Genomic DNA, 14880 nt, shown 5'->3' with positions numbered 1-14880 from the left:
ATATTTAAACCTCTTCATATGGAATCACACACCATGAATAAGTCTTGACTTTTACTTGTCAATTTTAGACAATTTTTTTGACGTTTAGTAGACCTGTTCTTTAATTCTGATGACATTTTTATTTTTATGACTATGAACGTCTTTGATGCATAGCCCTTTAGGTCAACCCCAATAAAATAAATCTTAAATACATGTAATTTATTCACAAATTATAAGTATGAATTAAGTCTTGATGACACTTAAAACAATCGAATCCAAGACTTGTTAATTTAAGACTCAGCCCATAATTTGTCTCCTTAACAGCTGAATTACCATGCATGCATAGACTGACTTCTAAGTTGATAATAAAATCTACTCCCTCACTTTCATGGGTGGTGCTTTTGTTGATAAATTATTGTTAAAATAATAAATTTGATGCTCTAAAAATCATTAAGCTAGGCTTAAATTTATTATTATTATTATTATTATTATTATTATTATTATTATTATTATTATTATTATTTTGTAAAATTATCAATTAGGAAAATTGTTTCGAAGAATTATAAATTAAGAAGGTACAAGTCACTCCGTTCGAATAAAACTATGATTTGCACTTCTATTATTTATAGTTACTTTCTTTATTTCTCACTAATTTACAATTCTTCAAATTTTTTTTACACAAATTAATGTCACAGTTTGTTGTTATCTTTTTACTCTAGCGGTCCTTGTTCGAAATAACAATATTTAATTATCACATGCCAACCAAATGAGTAAGGGAAACATTATGGTATGTACCTTTCAAAAGGTATGTATCATATATATTTTATAATTAAATAAAAAATAGTATAATTATATATTCTTTGAATAATAATTTTAATATATATATATTATAATTAAATATAATGTGAGGCATAATTAAAGAATTTATGAGTTATAATTAAAGAAGAAAATTAAATAATTAAGAGTGCATATGATATATCCCTTTCAAGAATGTGTATATTAGAATTTCCCAATGAGTAATTATGTTGTCTTTTATGTTGACTATCCATCCAATCAATAGTAAAGGGTTAATTGAATACTTGGCTTTAATTGCAAAGGAAATGATAGGCAAATTACAAAATATCATTAGTCAAACAGGCAAACACGTAATTTTTGCAATTTTAGAGATGGTGAAAACTTGTTAGACTCGACACCAAGGTGTAGTGTTAACAAATAATTAGACTTGCATTTTAATACTAACATAGTTGGAATAATTTGGCTTATTTTGATATTTTTTGCATTTCGATGTCAAATCTCATGTATGTATACTACCAAATTGGCATCAAAATACTCATGTATGTATTATACTAAATTGAGATCAAATTATTGAAAACAAAAAAGAATAAAAATAAAAAATAAAATGAATAAGAATAAATTAATTAAATTGGTATGGAGAAAAATAATTTATATAATCCGTCCTATATTTGATGCGACAATGCTACGTAGTTCAAATTTTGTGGCTCAAAAGTGGCTCAAATGGTCAAAACGACGTCGTTTTGAGTACAGAACAACATAAAAATGGCTAAAACGACGTCGTCTTTGACCATTTGAACCATTTTTGAACCACAAAATTTGAGTTACGAGACATTTTTCTATTTGATGGGTGTTAAAACTTTGATTTGATTTAGTTTAATTAATATGAGGAGGATTGTGATACAAATGCGACATCTACCTGTCCTTCACATGCACAGAATCTGCACATAGTGAGATAAAGATATGGTCCTTACTTTTGGGGTAGAGAGAGAAGAAATGAACTCTCTTGCCTTTCACACAATTTCCTCTAAAAATGTAACTTTAGAGCATTTTCAATCCAATCCTCGTATTATAATGATAAAAATAATTTTTTTTTTATTTAAAAAATAAATATAGAGTATGTTATTATTTATTCAAACTTCAATCACAAACTTTTAAAACCCTTCATCCTCCCTTCGTCAAAAAGTAATTTTTATTCATTAACAAATATTTAATTTAAAAATTTTTACAAAATATATTTAATATTATACTCATTTTAAAAGTATGATTTCACATTTTTTAATGATATCAATTTTATAAAAATTAAAGTTACAAATTAAAAGTTATTTGTAATATAGTAAAAAATATGGAATGAATAGTATTTTAGAGTGTATCCTCTATTTTTCATCATCCCTTCATATTTGGAGAATCAATTTATCCTCCTCCCAAATAGAGATGGATTTAGAGGATAGGTTGGAGGAACAAATCCTTCATATTTGAAGTTATGAACGATACATCGGAGATGCTCTTATATGGTTGATAAGACAAAAAAATAAAAATCATAAATTAGTCATATTCAAATTAAATCGTACTTGATTTTATTTTTGCAACACATAGTCCAGTTCTAATTTTTAAAATAAACAAATTGTTATGTGATTTTGTAGTTATGAATCTGGTTGGAATTAATTAGACTATTTAGATTCATATATAGACTAGTGATTAGACACGTGCGTTGTCCGTAATACGTAATTTTTTTATTAACGGTTAGTACTATAATTATGTGTATCTTTTAAATTGGTATGTGATATGTATATAAATTATGGAGACTTGTATGGATAAATTGATTAGTATCCAAAATATAACTAAGCAATAAATGAATACTTACTCGGTTGAAAATTTTAAATGATAAATGAGAAATTTTATAAGTATAAGCATTAATTTATAGCTAGATTGTTGAGATCGCAATCTTACCTTAAATAATAAACAATAAACAGTAAACAGGTCCTTTAAATATATAGTATTACACACAAAAAAAATTCTATCAATTTCTCGCTTCAATTTTTCATAATTCGCACATCTAATACAATTGAAGTTATGAAATTAATTAGACAATTACACAATTTTGTTTAATAGTTCATTTCATTGAACCCACTATTACATATTATTTTCATATTATTGGTGTAAAAATTCATTGATATTAATATGTAATATATTTTTATTTTTATACATTAAGAGTTATTGAGTCTCGTTTCATGTGCTATGAATATCTTGCATGATGAAAAATCTAATATTAGTCATTACTATATTTTCATTTATGTCAAAAATGTGAAATAATTTTTTTAAGAAAATGGAATAATATTGTAACTTAATATTTCGATCGATATATGAATTTCATAATTATTTTCACGATATTTATAAATTCACACTTATAAGTGTTTGCAAAGTCACTTTCATAAAACTATACAAGTTACATAGTTTATTATGACACTTACAAGTAATCAGTATATAACAAAAATTGATTGAAATTTTTTATTTGATATACTTACTTTCTGCATCATTAAGTTGCTACGATTATGTTTGGGTATCATTTGATTTTTTTTTTCTTATAATTTGACTAAAATGTTTGCATTACATTATTTTTCTTGAATTTCACAACAAATAAGATAATTCATGTTTCAACTCGTCTACCTTTACTTAGAGAGTATGTTGTAATAGATTTTTTGTAGTTTTTGTTTCACCATATTCTTGTTTCTATTCTTACTCACCATTATTACTCATTATAATAAAAATATTTTGATGAGTAACAATTTGAGGTGATATGATATTGTTATAAATTTCAAATTTTATTTTCCCTCAGTAATGTGATTTTTTCTGTGAGGGGAAAAAATTACAATTATTGTCGTAATAGAGGTGTTTTGCAAAGTCTTGGTTTGTTATTGAAAGTGTTTGTTGTGGACACCTGTTTGTATGACATATATATATATATATATATATTAAATATAAGTTGATAAGAGAACAATACACAATTCTCCTATTTTTTTCTTACAAATATAATTATATTACTAAAGTGATACATGTTAGAAAATTAAAAGTATCCGATGGTAATATAATATTACAGATTGATAATGTATGAATACAGTAACATATATAAATTTACATTTTATATTTTATATGTATATATATATTTATATATTTATATGTAGACATTGACATATATAAGATATCACAAAAATAATATGTGAAATATTTTGTAACAATATAATATAGCTAACAATGAAAAATTAATTATTTAAAATTAAATAATTGGTAATAATTGTACGGGGAGCAAATATTCCGGCGTGCCCGTATTCCTTTCTTCCGAGCTCCGTCGATGTCCGATCACCTGCGAGCAAGTAATGGTGAGCTACCCGGCGGTGTGTGGCCGGAAAAACCCTCCGACGGTCAAGTTAGCACACACCTTAGAGGGAATAGAGAGAAGGGAGAGAGTGTTTTAGTGTAAGGATTTCTTACAGATATGTTCGTGTGTTGCGTATGGGGGGCGCAGACATGCTTATATACCTTCTGAGCCCCATATCCACTCCCTGTCATCTCCTGACACGTGGCTCTGCTATCCCATCTGTCAGCATAAACCATGCCATTCATCACCTGCTCTCAACTGCCTGTCAGCATAGCCGGAGCTCGGCAGCCGAGCTGCCCTACCTCGGTCGTACCATGCTTCATACCTTAAGCGCCTAACCGGATAAAGAAATGAAGGACCGGGCTAGGCGGCATCTCGGCAAAGCCTAGCCCGGGCTCCTCCTTTGGTCGGCCTTCTCGCCGGTCAATCAACTACCTCGGCTGACCGCGCCTTTCCAAGCGCCGGTCTCTCGGTCTGTCTGGTTTCGACCATCCTCGGACCGAGCATCCTGGTCTGACCGGTCACTTCCTGGCCGAGCAGCTTCTGCACGGTCCGGGGCAGCACACACTCAGTCCAAACTCTGCCCGGCCTAAGTTCTGGTAGCCCATCTCCGGGTGAACAGTCGATCATCTCGGCCCAATGCTCTGCTGGGCCCTCAACTTGCTCGGTCTATACCTCGGCCCAACACCGGATCATAAATCACCCTCTCAATTGCCCCTTAATCCCGTCCGCGAAAGTGTGACTGGGATTATTCACTTCGACCGAGATAACATTTCTCCGGTCGTCAAGTCGCCAAGCCTTCACCGAGCTAATCTGCTATCCTTCCCCGGTCATGTTCCTCGGTTTACAGCCTTTTCGTCGAAAGTAGCTCGGCTGGCTCTTCGTCTCTTCATCCCGTCGCTTCAATCCTGACGTAGCCATAAATGGGGATACGTGGCGAGCTCCCATTGGTCATCGAGAAGCCAACCCGCCGTTCTTGTCAGATTTTTGAATTTGGGCGGCCTTTCACCCTTACATATACATCACCCTCCTCAAACCGTTTCTTCCTACTGCCTTTATACTTCCTGATGATCCAGAGCTCAAGCCCTTTACTCTATCTCGACTGCCATTTCTCACTCTTGGAAGAACTGCCCCCAACCTCCAAAGGTAAGGTTTTCGATCCCCCTAGTTGCTATTTTCTTTCATTTTACACACATTAGGGCAAAAAAACGTAGCATTTAGGGCAAAGGCCATGGAATCCGTCCCAAACGCCCCAACTGTTCTTGGTGTTCTTCATCTTCCTGAAGAACACTGAAGAACTGGGGTGAACCGGGCTTTGGGCCTTCTTTTGATCCAAAAAACCGACCAAACCGGGATAACAACATGTTTGTTTCAACCAAGGCGAAAACCGAGATAACAAAAGGACTTGGCCGTTCAACCGGGCTAACATCTGGTCCGCTTGGGCGACCGGGCTCCTTAGATAGAATAGACGACCGAGGTGGTTTGGCACACTTAATGACCGAGCTAAATCCAGTACCTTCGCGCGACCGCGCTAACACTTGCCATCCTTTTCCTGCAGAGTCCAAGGGGACCACTGTCATTCCTGAGGCTCTCAGGACCGGGCAACATCCAATACCCAGAGCCAAACCCCTCAGCCGGGATACACTAAGCCGGCCAAAATGGGGAAGTTCCGCTTCCTAGTGGATACTCCGGCTGCGCTGGCTACGTTCAGGGAGGACTACGGCGTCCCGGCCGATGTCCACCTGCAGCTCGCAGAAGAGGAGACCACACCTTGGGGTAGGGAGGAGTGCCCCTTCACCGTGCTATCCATCGTTGAAGGGGGTCTTCGTTTCCCGCTCAACCCTCTTATAACCGAGTTCCTCCGCCGCACCGGGCTGGCACCCACACAGGTGTCCACCAACACTTACAGAATAATCAACGGTGTGCACGAATTGAACCAACGGCTAGGCACCAACTTAGGCCTAGCCGAGATATTGAGGCAATACACAATGGGCCACACCGGTGACGGCCTAGCTTACTACTTGAAAATAAGACCGGGCAAGGAAAAAATCGTAACCGGCACCCCGGACAAAGATATGCACGACGATGATTTTTTCTGGGTGACCGGCAATTACGAAACAGCCGAGGTGCCGGGCTGGTTCATAAGCAAGGACTTCGGTTCTTCATGTAAGCCACTCAAACTTGCTCGGTGAACTTAATTCTTTAGTTTAACTAACCGGTTTCCCTGTTTCTTTTGCAGCTATCCAAGCCTTGCAAGCCAACTACCAATTCCCCAACGTCGAGGCAATTCGGGCCGTGCTTAGGTACCGTCACCGAGACTGCAACGAATTGCTCGGCTACACACCGACTTACAGATATTCTGCTCCGCGCCGGAGTAGAGTAACTGACTTCCTCAGAGCTCCTTCGCCACCTCCAGATCCAACCCTACCAGACGTCCCATTAATCCGGTTAACCGACGAGCAAGAAATGGCCAAAAGATCTCGGATCAAAAACCTCCTAACCGCGACCTCAGCCGAGATACCGAGCGTCACCACCCGCTCCCCGGCTGCCGGTCAATCGAGTGCAGCCGTGGTAGCCCTTGCTTCTCCAGCTCCAGCTGCCGGGCAATCTGCCAGAGAAGCGCGCCGGGCTGGAAAAAGACCAAGGGCAGATCCCTCCGCCGAGCTCGTCGCCGAGCTGACAACCGAACATCCAGCTGAAACTCCTGCTCCCGTGCCCGCTTGGCGTCCTCAGCTGAAGCACCGGGGACAGGACATCCCGGCGACTGCTTCGATCAAGGCTGACAAAGAACATTTGCTCGCCTTCGATCTCTCCAAAGCATTTCTCCTACCGGGCGACGTGGTAGGCAGTGACCACGTCCCTGACACCCGGCTGGTAAAATCTTCCGTGAAGTCCATGGCCAGGGTAAGTCGGCGTTCTTTTTAACATTTCACAAGTGTTTGCTCGGTCCTTCTTGCTCGGTCCCCTTTCTGATGTACTTTGCTTCTTTGTGCAGGCCATTCAGAAACAACATTTGGTCTTGGAGCGCATCCACCGGCTTAGGCAGAAAGCCAATGACACTGCCAGCCAGGTTGAAAGCCTTCAAGCCGAGCTCGGCCGGGCTAAAGCTTCTCTCGAGATGGCCAATCATGATAATAACAGGCTGCTCGGTCAACTGAATGCAGCCGAGAAAAAACAAAATGAGCTCCAGGCCGAGGTTGACACTTTGAAGAAGGCGAAGAGGAAGGCTTGCCGGGCTGCCAACAACGCCGGGTTCAACGAGGCCGAGCAGAACTACAAGAAGCAGGTCTTTGCAACACAAGACATCTACTTCAAGGCCGGTTGGAAGTCCGCCTGCGAACACCTCGGCCAAGGCTCCGACACCGACGTATTTGCCAACCCTCCCCCAGCTTCTCTACCGGTCTGCCTTGTGCCTTACGCAAATGACGTATTCAGCGCTCTGCAAGCGGAGGCCGAGGAGGGACTTGAAGATGGAGAGGACGACACAGATTCGGAGGCAGAGGAGGCCGAGGTGCCAGAACAGCCCGGCAGTGCTGAGCCCGGTGCCCAAGAAGTCAGCCCTACCGTCAACCTTGATGCCGGCGAGGACGAGTTCGCCAATCTCTCCCCCCTAGTTTAGTGTTCTTTTTCCTTGTTTATGTATTTTTGCTTCCAACTTGTTAATGTAACCGGGCTCTGTCCCCTCCGTTTGTAATGAATTTCTTATCAATGAAAAATTCGAATTTTTGCAAGTGTCTGCGCGGTTGTAATTAGTTCTGTCTTCAGCAAAACATCTCAGTATAACTCATCGAACCGAAATACATAACACGGTCTAAGCACTTCAACAGAACAAGACAAATTCATGAACCGAAGTAGCCACTTCGGCTGTAACTAAGTTGAACAAATCAACACTTCCAACCGGAGTAGATCATCTCGGTTGGGAATCCAAAGTTGGACAAGACACCAACTCTTCCAACCGGAGTATACCATCTCGGTTGGGAATCCTAAGTTGGACAAAACACCAACTCTTCCAACCGGAATACACCATCTCGGTTGGGAATCCAAAGTTGTACAAAACACCAACTCTTCCAACCGGAGTACACCATCTCGGTTGGGAGTCCTAAGTTGTACAAAACACCAACTCTTCCAACCGGAGTACACCATCTCGGTTGGGGGTCCTAAGTTGGACAAGACACCAACTCTTCCAACCGGAGTACATCATCTCGGTTCGTAGCATTAAAACAATAATCCAAGTGCTAATGCAAAATGACTTCTATAATTTGACAAAAAGAATTACATTCTGCTCTGCAAGCCAAAAAATTGCCTTACAAAAAGAGGAAAGTAAAAAGCTTAAAAATAATACAATTTCAAGTTGGCCGCATTCCATGGCCGGGGTATGGCTCTTCCCTCTAGATCCTCCAAGTGGTAAGCCCCCTTGCCAGCCAGACCAGTGATCTTGTAGGGTCCTTCCCAATTTGCCCCTAGTTTGCCTTCTCCTGGCACCAGGGTGTTGCCCATAATCTTCCTCAAAACCCAATCCCTAACTTTGAACGGTCTGGGGTGCACTGTCTTGTTATACTTCTTGGAGAGCTCTTGTTGGTAGGCGGCCACATAGATGAGGGCTTTCTCCCGGCGCTCTTCCGCTAGGTCCAACTCCAAGGCAATAGCCTCGGCATGTAGTTCGGGCTCAAAACTCTCAGTTCTGAGGGTGGGCATTTCAACTTCCAAGGGTATGACCGCCTCCATGCCATAAGCCAAAGCAAATGGAGTTTCCCCGGTCGAACGTCGCGGGGTTGTTCGGTATGCCCAAAGGACGCTCGGTAATTCTTCAGCCCACTTGCCCTTAGCCTTTTCCAACCGTTTCTTCAACCCATCCAGTATAGTCTTGTTTGATGCTTCGGCTTGACCATTGGACTGCGGGTAGGCCGGGGTGGAGTTGTAGAATTCTATCTTCAGATCTTCACAAAATCCTCTGAATAGGCGACCGTCAAACTGGGTGCCGTTGTCAGAGATCAAAATCTTGGGGACACCAAACCGTGTGACAATGTTCTGCCAGACAAATCGCTTCACGTCTTTCTCTTTGATGGTTGCCAAGGGCTCAGCTTCAACCCACTTTGTGAAGTAATCTGTGGCCGCGATGAAGAATTTCCGGTTGCCCGGTGCTGTTGGCAATGGTCCCACTATATCTAGCCCCCACATGGCGAAAGGCCAAGGACTGGTGAGGGGAAGAAGTTCCCTGGCAGGCTGATGGATCTGATGGGCGAATTTCTGGCATTTCTCGCACCTGCGGACATATTTTTGTGCGTCGGCCTGCATGCACGGCCACCAGTACCCCTGCGAAATAGCTCGGTAGGCCAAGGACCTTCCCCCGATGTGGCTGCCGCAAATGCCTTCATGAATTTCAAACAAGAAGGCCTCCACACTGTTTGGGTGTACGCACTTGAGATACGGACCGGTGAAGGACTTCTTATACAACGCGCCTGATGGAGAGAGCCAAAACCGCTCTAACTTCACCTGGATTTTGTGTGCTTCTTTCTTGTCCGCTGGAAGAGTCCGGTCTCTGAGGAACAAGATCAAGGGGTCCATCCATGAAGGACCTAGCTCGTCGCAGAGTACATCCGTCTGCCCGGCATTTTCAATGCTTGGCTGCGGAAGAAAGTCAATCAACAGGGGGTTTGGAGACGTACCATCTACCATGGAAGCGAGGCCGGCGAGTTCATCAGCCCGGCTGTTTTCTTCCCGGCCAATCCGTTGGACTCTGATTGCCTCAAACTGCTTGATATGGTCCCTGACCAGAGCTTGGTACTTCGCCATCCTGTCGTCTTTCGCTTCATAAATCCCTGAAACTTGGTTAACTACAAGCTGGGAATCACTATATACCAGAAGCTCGGCAGCCTTCATTTGAATGGCGCTCTTGAGCCCAGCAAGAAGCGCCTCGTACTCAGCCTCGTTATTAGACGCCGGGAAGCCGAGTGTGATAGAATGCTCAATGGTTAGGCCGTCCGGGGATATAAGAACAATACCTAGGCCGGCACCATGACGGTTGGACGCTCCATCAACAAAAAGCTTCCACATGTCCCCTACAAAAAGCTTCCAGCAGTCAGATGGGTCCTGAGAGTTGCGAAGGGCAATGGGATCACAACTGCTCGGAAGTTTGGTGTTGACCGGTTCAAATTCAGTGCCCCTTGGTGATTCGACACCGGACTCAGCAAGTTGGTCCGTAATGCTCAAGTCCGTAGGCGAATCACCAGGTTGCGGTGTGAAGCCGGCCGCAGGTTCTGAGCTGTCTGGAACCATTCCTCCCCCCCTTGATGATTCGACACCGGACTCAGCAAGTTGGTTCAGAATGCCCAAGTCCGTAGGCGAATCATCAAGTTCTGAGCTGTGTGGAACCATTCCTTCCCCCCTTGGTGATCCGGTACCGGACAGAGTGGATGGGTTGGTGATACACAACTCCGTCATCGCAGCACCGGGAGGTATTACCGTGCAAACTGAGGGAACGTCGATAGTGCGCGCTAACTCCGCGGCGCGACCTTCTGCAGCTGGCTGTTCCTCGGTTGGCATTGTGTGCGTCTCATCATCTGCCTCAGCAATGTCGACCGGGCATACCGGATGAGTGCCAGGTGAGAACTCGGCAACAAAATCGGCAAGGGTCTGGGCTTTGATTGCGGTGCGCGGCTGGAACTTCACATCGAACTGTCCCAATTCGACCGCCCATTTTAAAATTCGGCCTGAAAAGTCTGCGCGCTCAAACAAGGCCTTGAGGGGAAACTCGGTCAGTACGACGATGGTATGGGCGTGAAAATAATGTGCCAATTTCCTCGAAGCCATCATCAGTGCCAACGCAAGCTTTTCCAGCGGCAAGTACCTCGTCTCAGCCGGCAGCAAGGTCTTACTTACGTAAAAAATTGGGAGGTGCTTGATTCCTTCAGCCCGGACTAACACCGCACTTACTGCGTGCTGGGAGACGGCAAGGTAAAGGTAGAGTTCCTCACCGGGCTCTGGTGTAACCAACATCGGCGGAGAAGACAAATAATCTTTGAGCTCGGCCAAAGCTCGGTCACACTCGTCATCCCATGAGAACTTTGACTTCAATGCTTGAAAGAAAGGACGGCAGCGATCTGATGACCGGCTTATAAATCGATTAAGCGCGGCGGCCATCCCGGCCAGATGCTGCACGTCCTTAGCCGAGCTGGGTTGTTTCAATTCTTGCACGGCTCTGACCTGAGTAGGGTCTGCTTCGATGCCTCGGTTCGTGACTAAGAATCCCAAAAATTTCCCGGATCCCACGCCAAAGGCACACTTCGAGGCGTTCAAGCGCAGCTTGTGCTTATTCAGAATGGCGAACATCTCGGCTAAGTCGGACAAATGGTGTGCCTCATGTCGGCTTTTTACCACCATATCATCGATGTAAGCCTCCATTGTCCAGCCGAGCAAAGGAGCGAACATTTTGGTCACCATCCTCTGAAAGGTTGCCCCGGTGTTTTTCAAACCAAAGGGCATAACTCGATAGCAGAAGAGTCCCCTTGGAGTCGTGAAAGAGGTGATCTCTTGGTCAGGCCCATGCATGGCAATCTGGTGATAGCCGCGGTACGCATCCAAGAAACTGAGCCGATTGTGTCCAGCCGTCAAATCCACTAGCTGGTCAATGCGCGGCAAAGGGAAGCTGTCTTTCGAACAAGCTCAGTTGACCGTCTTGTAATCGACACAAACTCGCCACTTTCCATTTTTCTTGGGCACCACTACCGTGTTGGAAATCCACCGAGGGTAGTGCACTTCCTGTATTGCTCGTGCCTCAAGCAAGTTCTTTACCTCCTCTGCTACTACCTCGGCGTGATACAGCGCCGATCTCCTTGTTCGCTGGATGACTGGCTTTGCTCCAGGGAAGACATTGAGGTGATGGCAGATAAAGCTTGGGTCAAGACCAGGCATGTCGTAGGGCGACCATGCAAAGACTTCGATGTTCGCCATCAAAAACTCAATCATCTCGGTTCTCTCCATGGCCGAGAGACTTGAACCGAGCAAGAAGAATCTGTCCGGCTGCTCGGCATCAATCCGCACCTCAACCAATTCTTCAACAGCCTTGTCTTCTGCTTTGGTGCCAACATCATCCAAGACACTCCGGTCCTCCGGTCCCTCGATCATTTGAACGAATCCTTTGGCTGCCCGGCTCCCGTTGACCGCCACGAAGCACTGCTTGGACATGACCTGATCACCCCAAATCTCCTCGATTGCCCCCATAGCCGAGGGGAATCTCATCACCTGGTGGTAGGTCGTTGCTACGGCTTGCATGGCGTGAAGCCATCCTCTTCCAAGGATAAGGTTGTACGTTGAAGGCACTTGTAGCACCCAAAACTCCACTTGCTTGACCACGGATCCCGCTTTGACCGGCAGGATAATCTTTCCCAATGGCCACTCCGGCTGCGAGTTAAATCCAACCAGTGGCGAAGTGGCCGGAGCCAAGTCTGTCTCACGGAGTTTGAGCTGTTTGAACGCATCATAATACATGATCTCGACCGAGCTTCCCTGATCGATCAAGATCCGTCTAACATCAAATTCTTTGACGCGTAATGTTACTACAAGAGCATCGTTGTGCGGCGTCTGAATACGCTCTAAATCCCTTGAGGTGAAACTAATCACATCTTTCTCCTCTGTCTTCCCCCTTTTGATGGCAGGCTGTACTGACAAAACCTCCCTCATATGCTCTGCCTTCTTGATCATGCCCCGGAGTTCGCAAACGCGCTCCGGTTCCACGATGCCGTGGATGACATTAATAACTCCTTGTGGTGGTGCATCTCGGTCATCCTGTCCCCTGGGATCGACCGGAGCCTGATTTGGTTTCACGCCGCCATCAATGTAAAGGTCCAGATGCCCGGCCGCAACCAATTCTTCCAAATGTTGTCGCAAAGGCAAACAATCCTCAGTCCGGTGGCCCCTCTCCCGGTGAAACGTACAACGATACCGCGGATTGTACCCCTTTTGTCCATCGCCCAACTTAGCAGGAAACCGGACATACTCCTCGTCTCGGATTTCGCTAAGTATGCGATAGATTGGAATCTTGAAGACCGTGGTTATGCCAGTCCTTGCCTTCATTCTCCTGTTTGCGTCCTCAACGTCATCACGGGGGTAGTCATCCCGGTCATTCCGACGTCCTCTACCCCAGTTTTTACGATTTGAACCTCGGTCTGATTCCTCTGCTCGGTCATTTGAGCGGCTGGACTCTTGCCCAACTGCGTGCACTTTGCCAGCTGTCTTCTTGTCTGTTCCGACCGGAGTGGCCTTCACGGTGGAAGCTAACGCATCATCCTCTACTCGGATGTGCTCATTGATGCGCTGCATGAGCTGGCCCATGGAGGTCGGTTGGTGCATGGTAAGCAAGTCCCGCAGTCTATGTCCGACCGGGAGACCACGCTTATATTGCGTGATGGCAAGGTTGACCGGGCAATCCAGGATCTCGTTGAAGGTCTCCCAATACCTTGAATTGTATGCCTTCAGTGTGTCGCACGGTTCCATCTTGACACTCAGCAAGTGATCGACTTCCTTTGGCGTTTTTGTATTAGTTTTGAAGCGCGTAACAAACGCTTCGGCCAACTGATGCCACCGTTGTATGCTCCCTTCCGGCAACCTCTCAAACCACTTTAAGCCCAGCTCACCTAAACTGGACGGGAAGATTAGGCACATAAGTCCGTCATTGCGCCGATGTACGGCCATAACCTGTCGGAAGTGGCTCACATGCATGTACGGATCGGTTTTTCCGTCGTAAAGTGTGAACTTAGGCTGATGGAAGCCTGCTGGAAGCGGCGTTGTTTCTATTTCCAGGGGAAAAGGAGTGGCATTCAACCTTGCCAAGTCTGTATCTTCGAATATTGGCATTGCCTGGCGGGGTGGAGGCATTCCGACCTCCTCGCTGGCATGAACCCCGTAGGAGAGCCGCTGGAAAGCTGGGATTCTCTGAGCTTCGCGCCGGCGAGCCCGCTCCCTTAACACTGCCCGTAGGTCCTCTGACTGAGCAGAATAAGAGTACCTCGACGTCGTCGCCGGACGTGAGGGTTTGTAGGTACTGTCTTGCGCGCTAGACTTTTCTGCATGCACGTCGGAATCACCAACCTGGTAACTCCTGGTGATGGAAATGGACTGAGTACGTCGCTGACTCTGATCGCCTGACCGGCGGGACGGGGTGCGCTCACTGTGGTCTCCCACTCCAGCTACACCTTTCCCTTTGACATGCCGCTTAAGATCCTCCATCTCCGCCGCCATCCGCCTGATGACAGCGTCTTGGTCCTTTAACTTGCTTTCCAGTCGCCTGGCGTGTGAGTCTCTCCGCCGGTGACCGTCTGGACTCCGTGAACGCCCATGACTCCTTCCGCGCTTATCCCGCGCGTCTCCTGACTGTCCTCCAGTGGGCGTCCCCAAGTCAGCCATTGGATGGACAGCAGGAGGTCCCTCTCTCCTTCGGGTATACTCCGGGGTGGCTCCGTCGACGGCGGACAACGGGAACTCGTCGTTGTTCGCCATGGACGGCGATCAGATGAACCTGGAAGACAAGGTTTTGTCTGAGAAGTTCCCACAGACGGCGCCAATTGTACGGGGAGCAAATATTCCGGCGTGCCCGTATTCCTTTCTTCCGAGCTCCGTCGATGTCCGATCACCTGCGAGCAAGTAATGGTGAGCTACCCGGCGGTGTGTGGCCGGAAAAACCCTCCGACGGTCAAGTTAGCACACACCTTAGAGGGAATAGAGAGAAGGGAGAGAGT

General features: G+C 45.1%; 1 protein-coding gene across 1 annotated transcript; it reads left to right on the top strand.

The window, feature by feature from the left end:
* The first annotated feature begins 5381 nt into the window (after positions 1-5381).
* LOC145799663 (uncharacterized) lies at positions 5382-7766 on the top strand. The gene is made up of 3 exons (XM_082889272.1): positions 5382-7051; positions 7143-7288; positions 7583-7766. The coding sequence occupies exons 1-3, from the start codon at positions 6614-6616 to the stop codon at positions 7764-7766; spliced, it is 768 nt and encodes a 255-aa protein (XP_082745398.1). The 5' UTR covers positions 5382-6613.
* Positions 7767-14880: the final 7114 nt, after the last annotated feature.

Source organism: Camellia sinensis, chromosome 9 (genome assembly GCF_055761805.1).
Source record: "Camellia sinensis isolate YWXY chromosome 9, ASM5576180v1, whole genome shotgun sequence".
Taxonomy (NCBI): domain Eukaryota; kingdom Viridiplantae; phylum Streptophyta; class Magnoliopsida; order Ericales; family Theaceae; genus Camellia; species Camellia sinensis.
Note: the sequence above shows the minus strand (reverse complement) of the source record. Positions and strands in the feature narration are given on the sequence as shown.

Excerpts from the sequence above, each read along its gene's own strand:
- LOC145799663 (XM_082889272.1), top strand. The coding sequence starts at position 6,614 with ATGGCCAAAAGATCTCGGATCAAAAACCTCCTAACCGCGACCTCAGCC. Across the intron at positions 7,052-7,142 it reads CCGTGAAGTCCATGGCCAGG|GCCATTCAGAAACAACATTT; the intron begins GTAAGTCGGCGT and ends TTCTTTGTGCAG. Across the intron at positions 7,289-7,582 it reads GCCAATCATGATAATAACAG|CGCTCTGCAAGCGGAGGCCG; the intron begins GCTGCTCGGTCA and ends TGACGTATTCAG.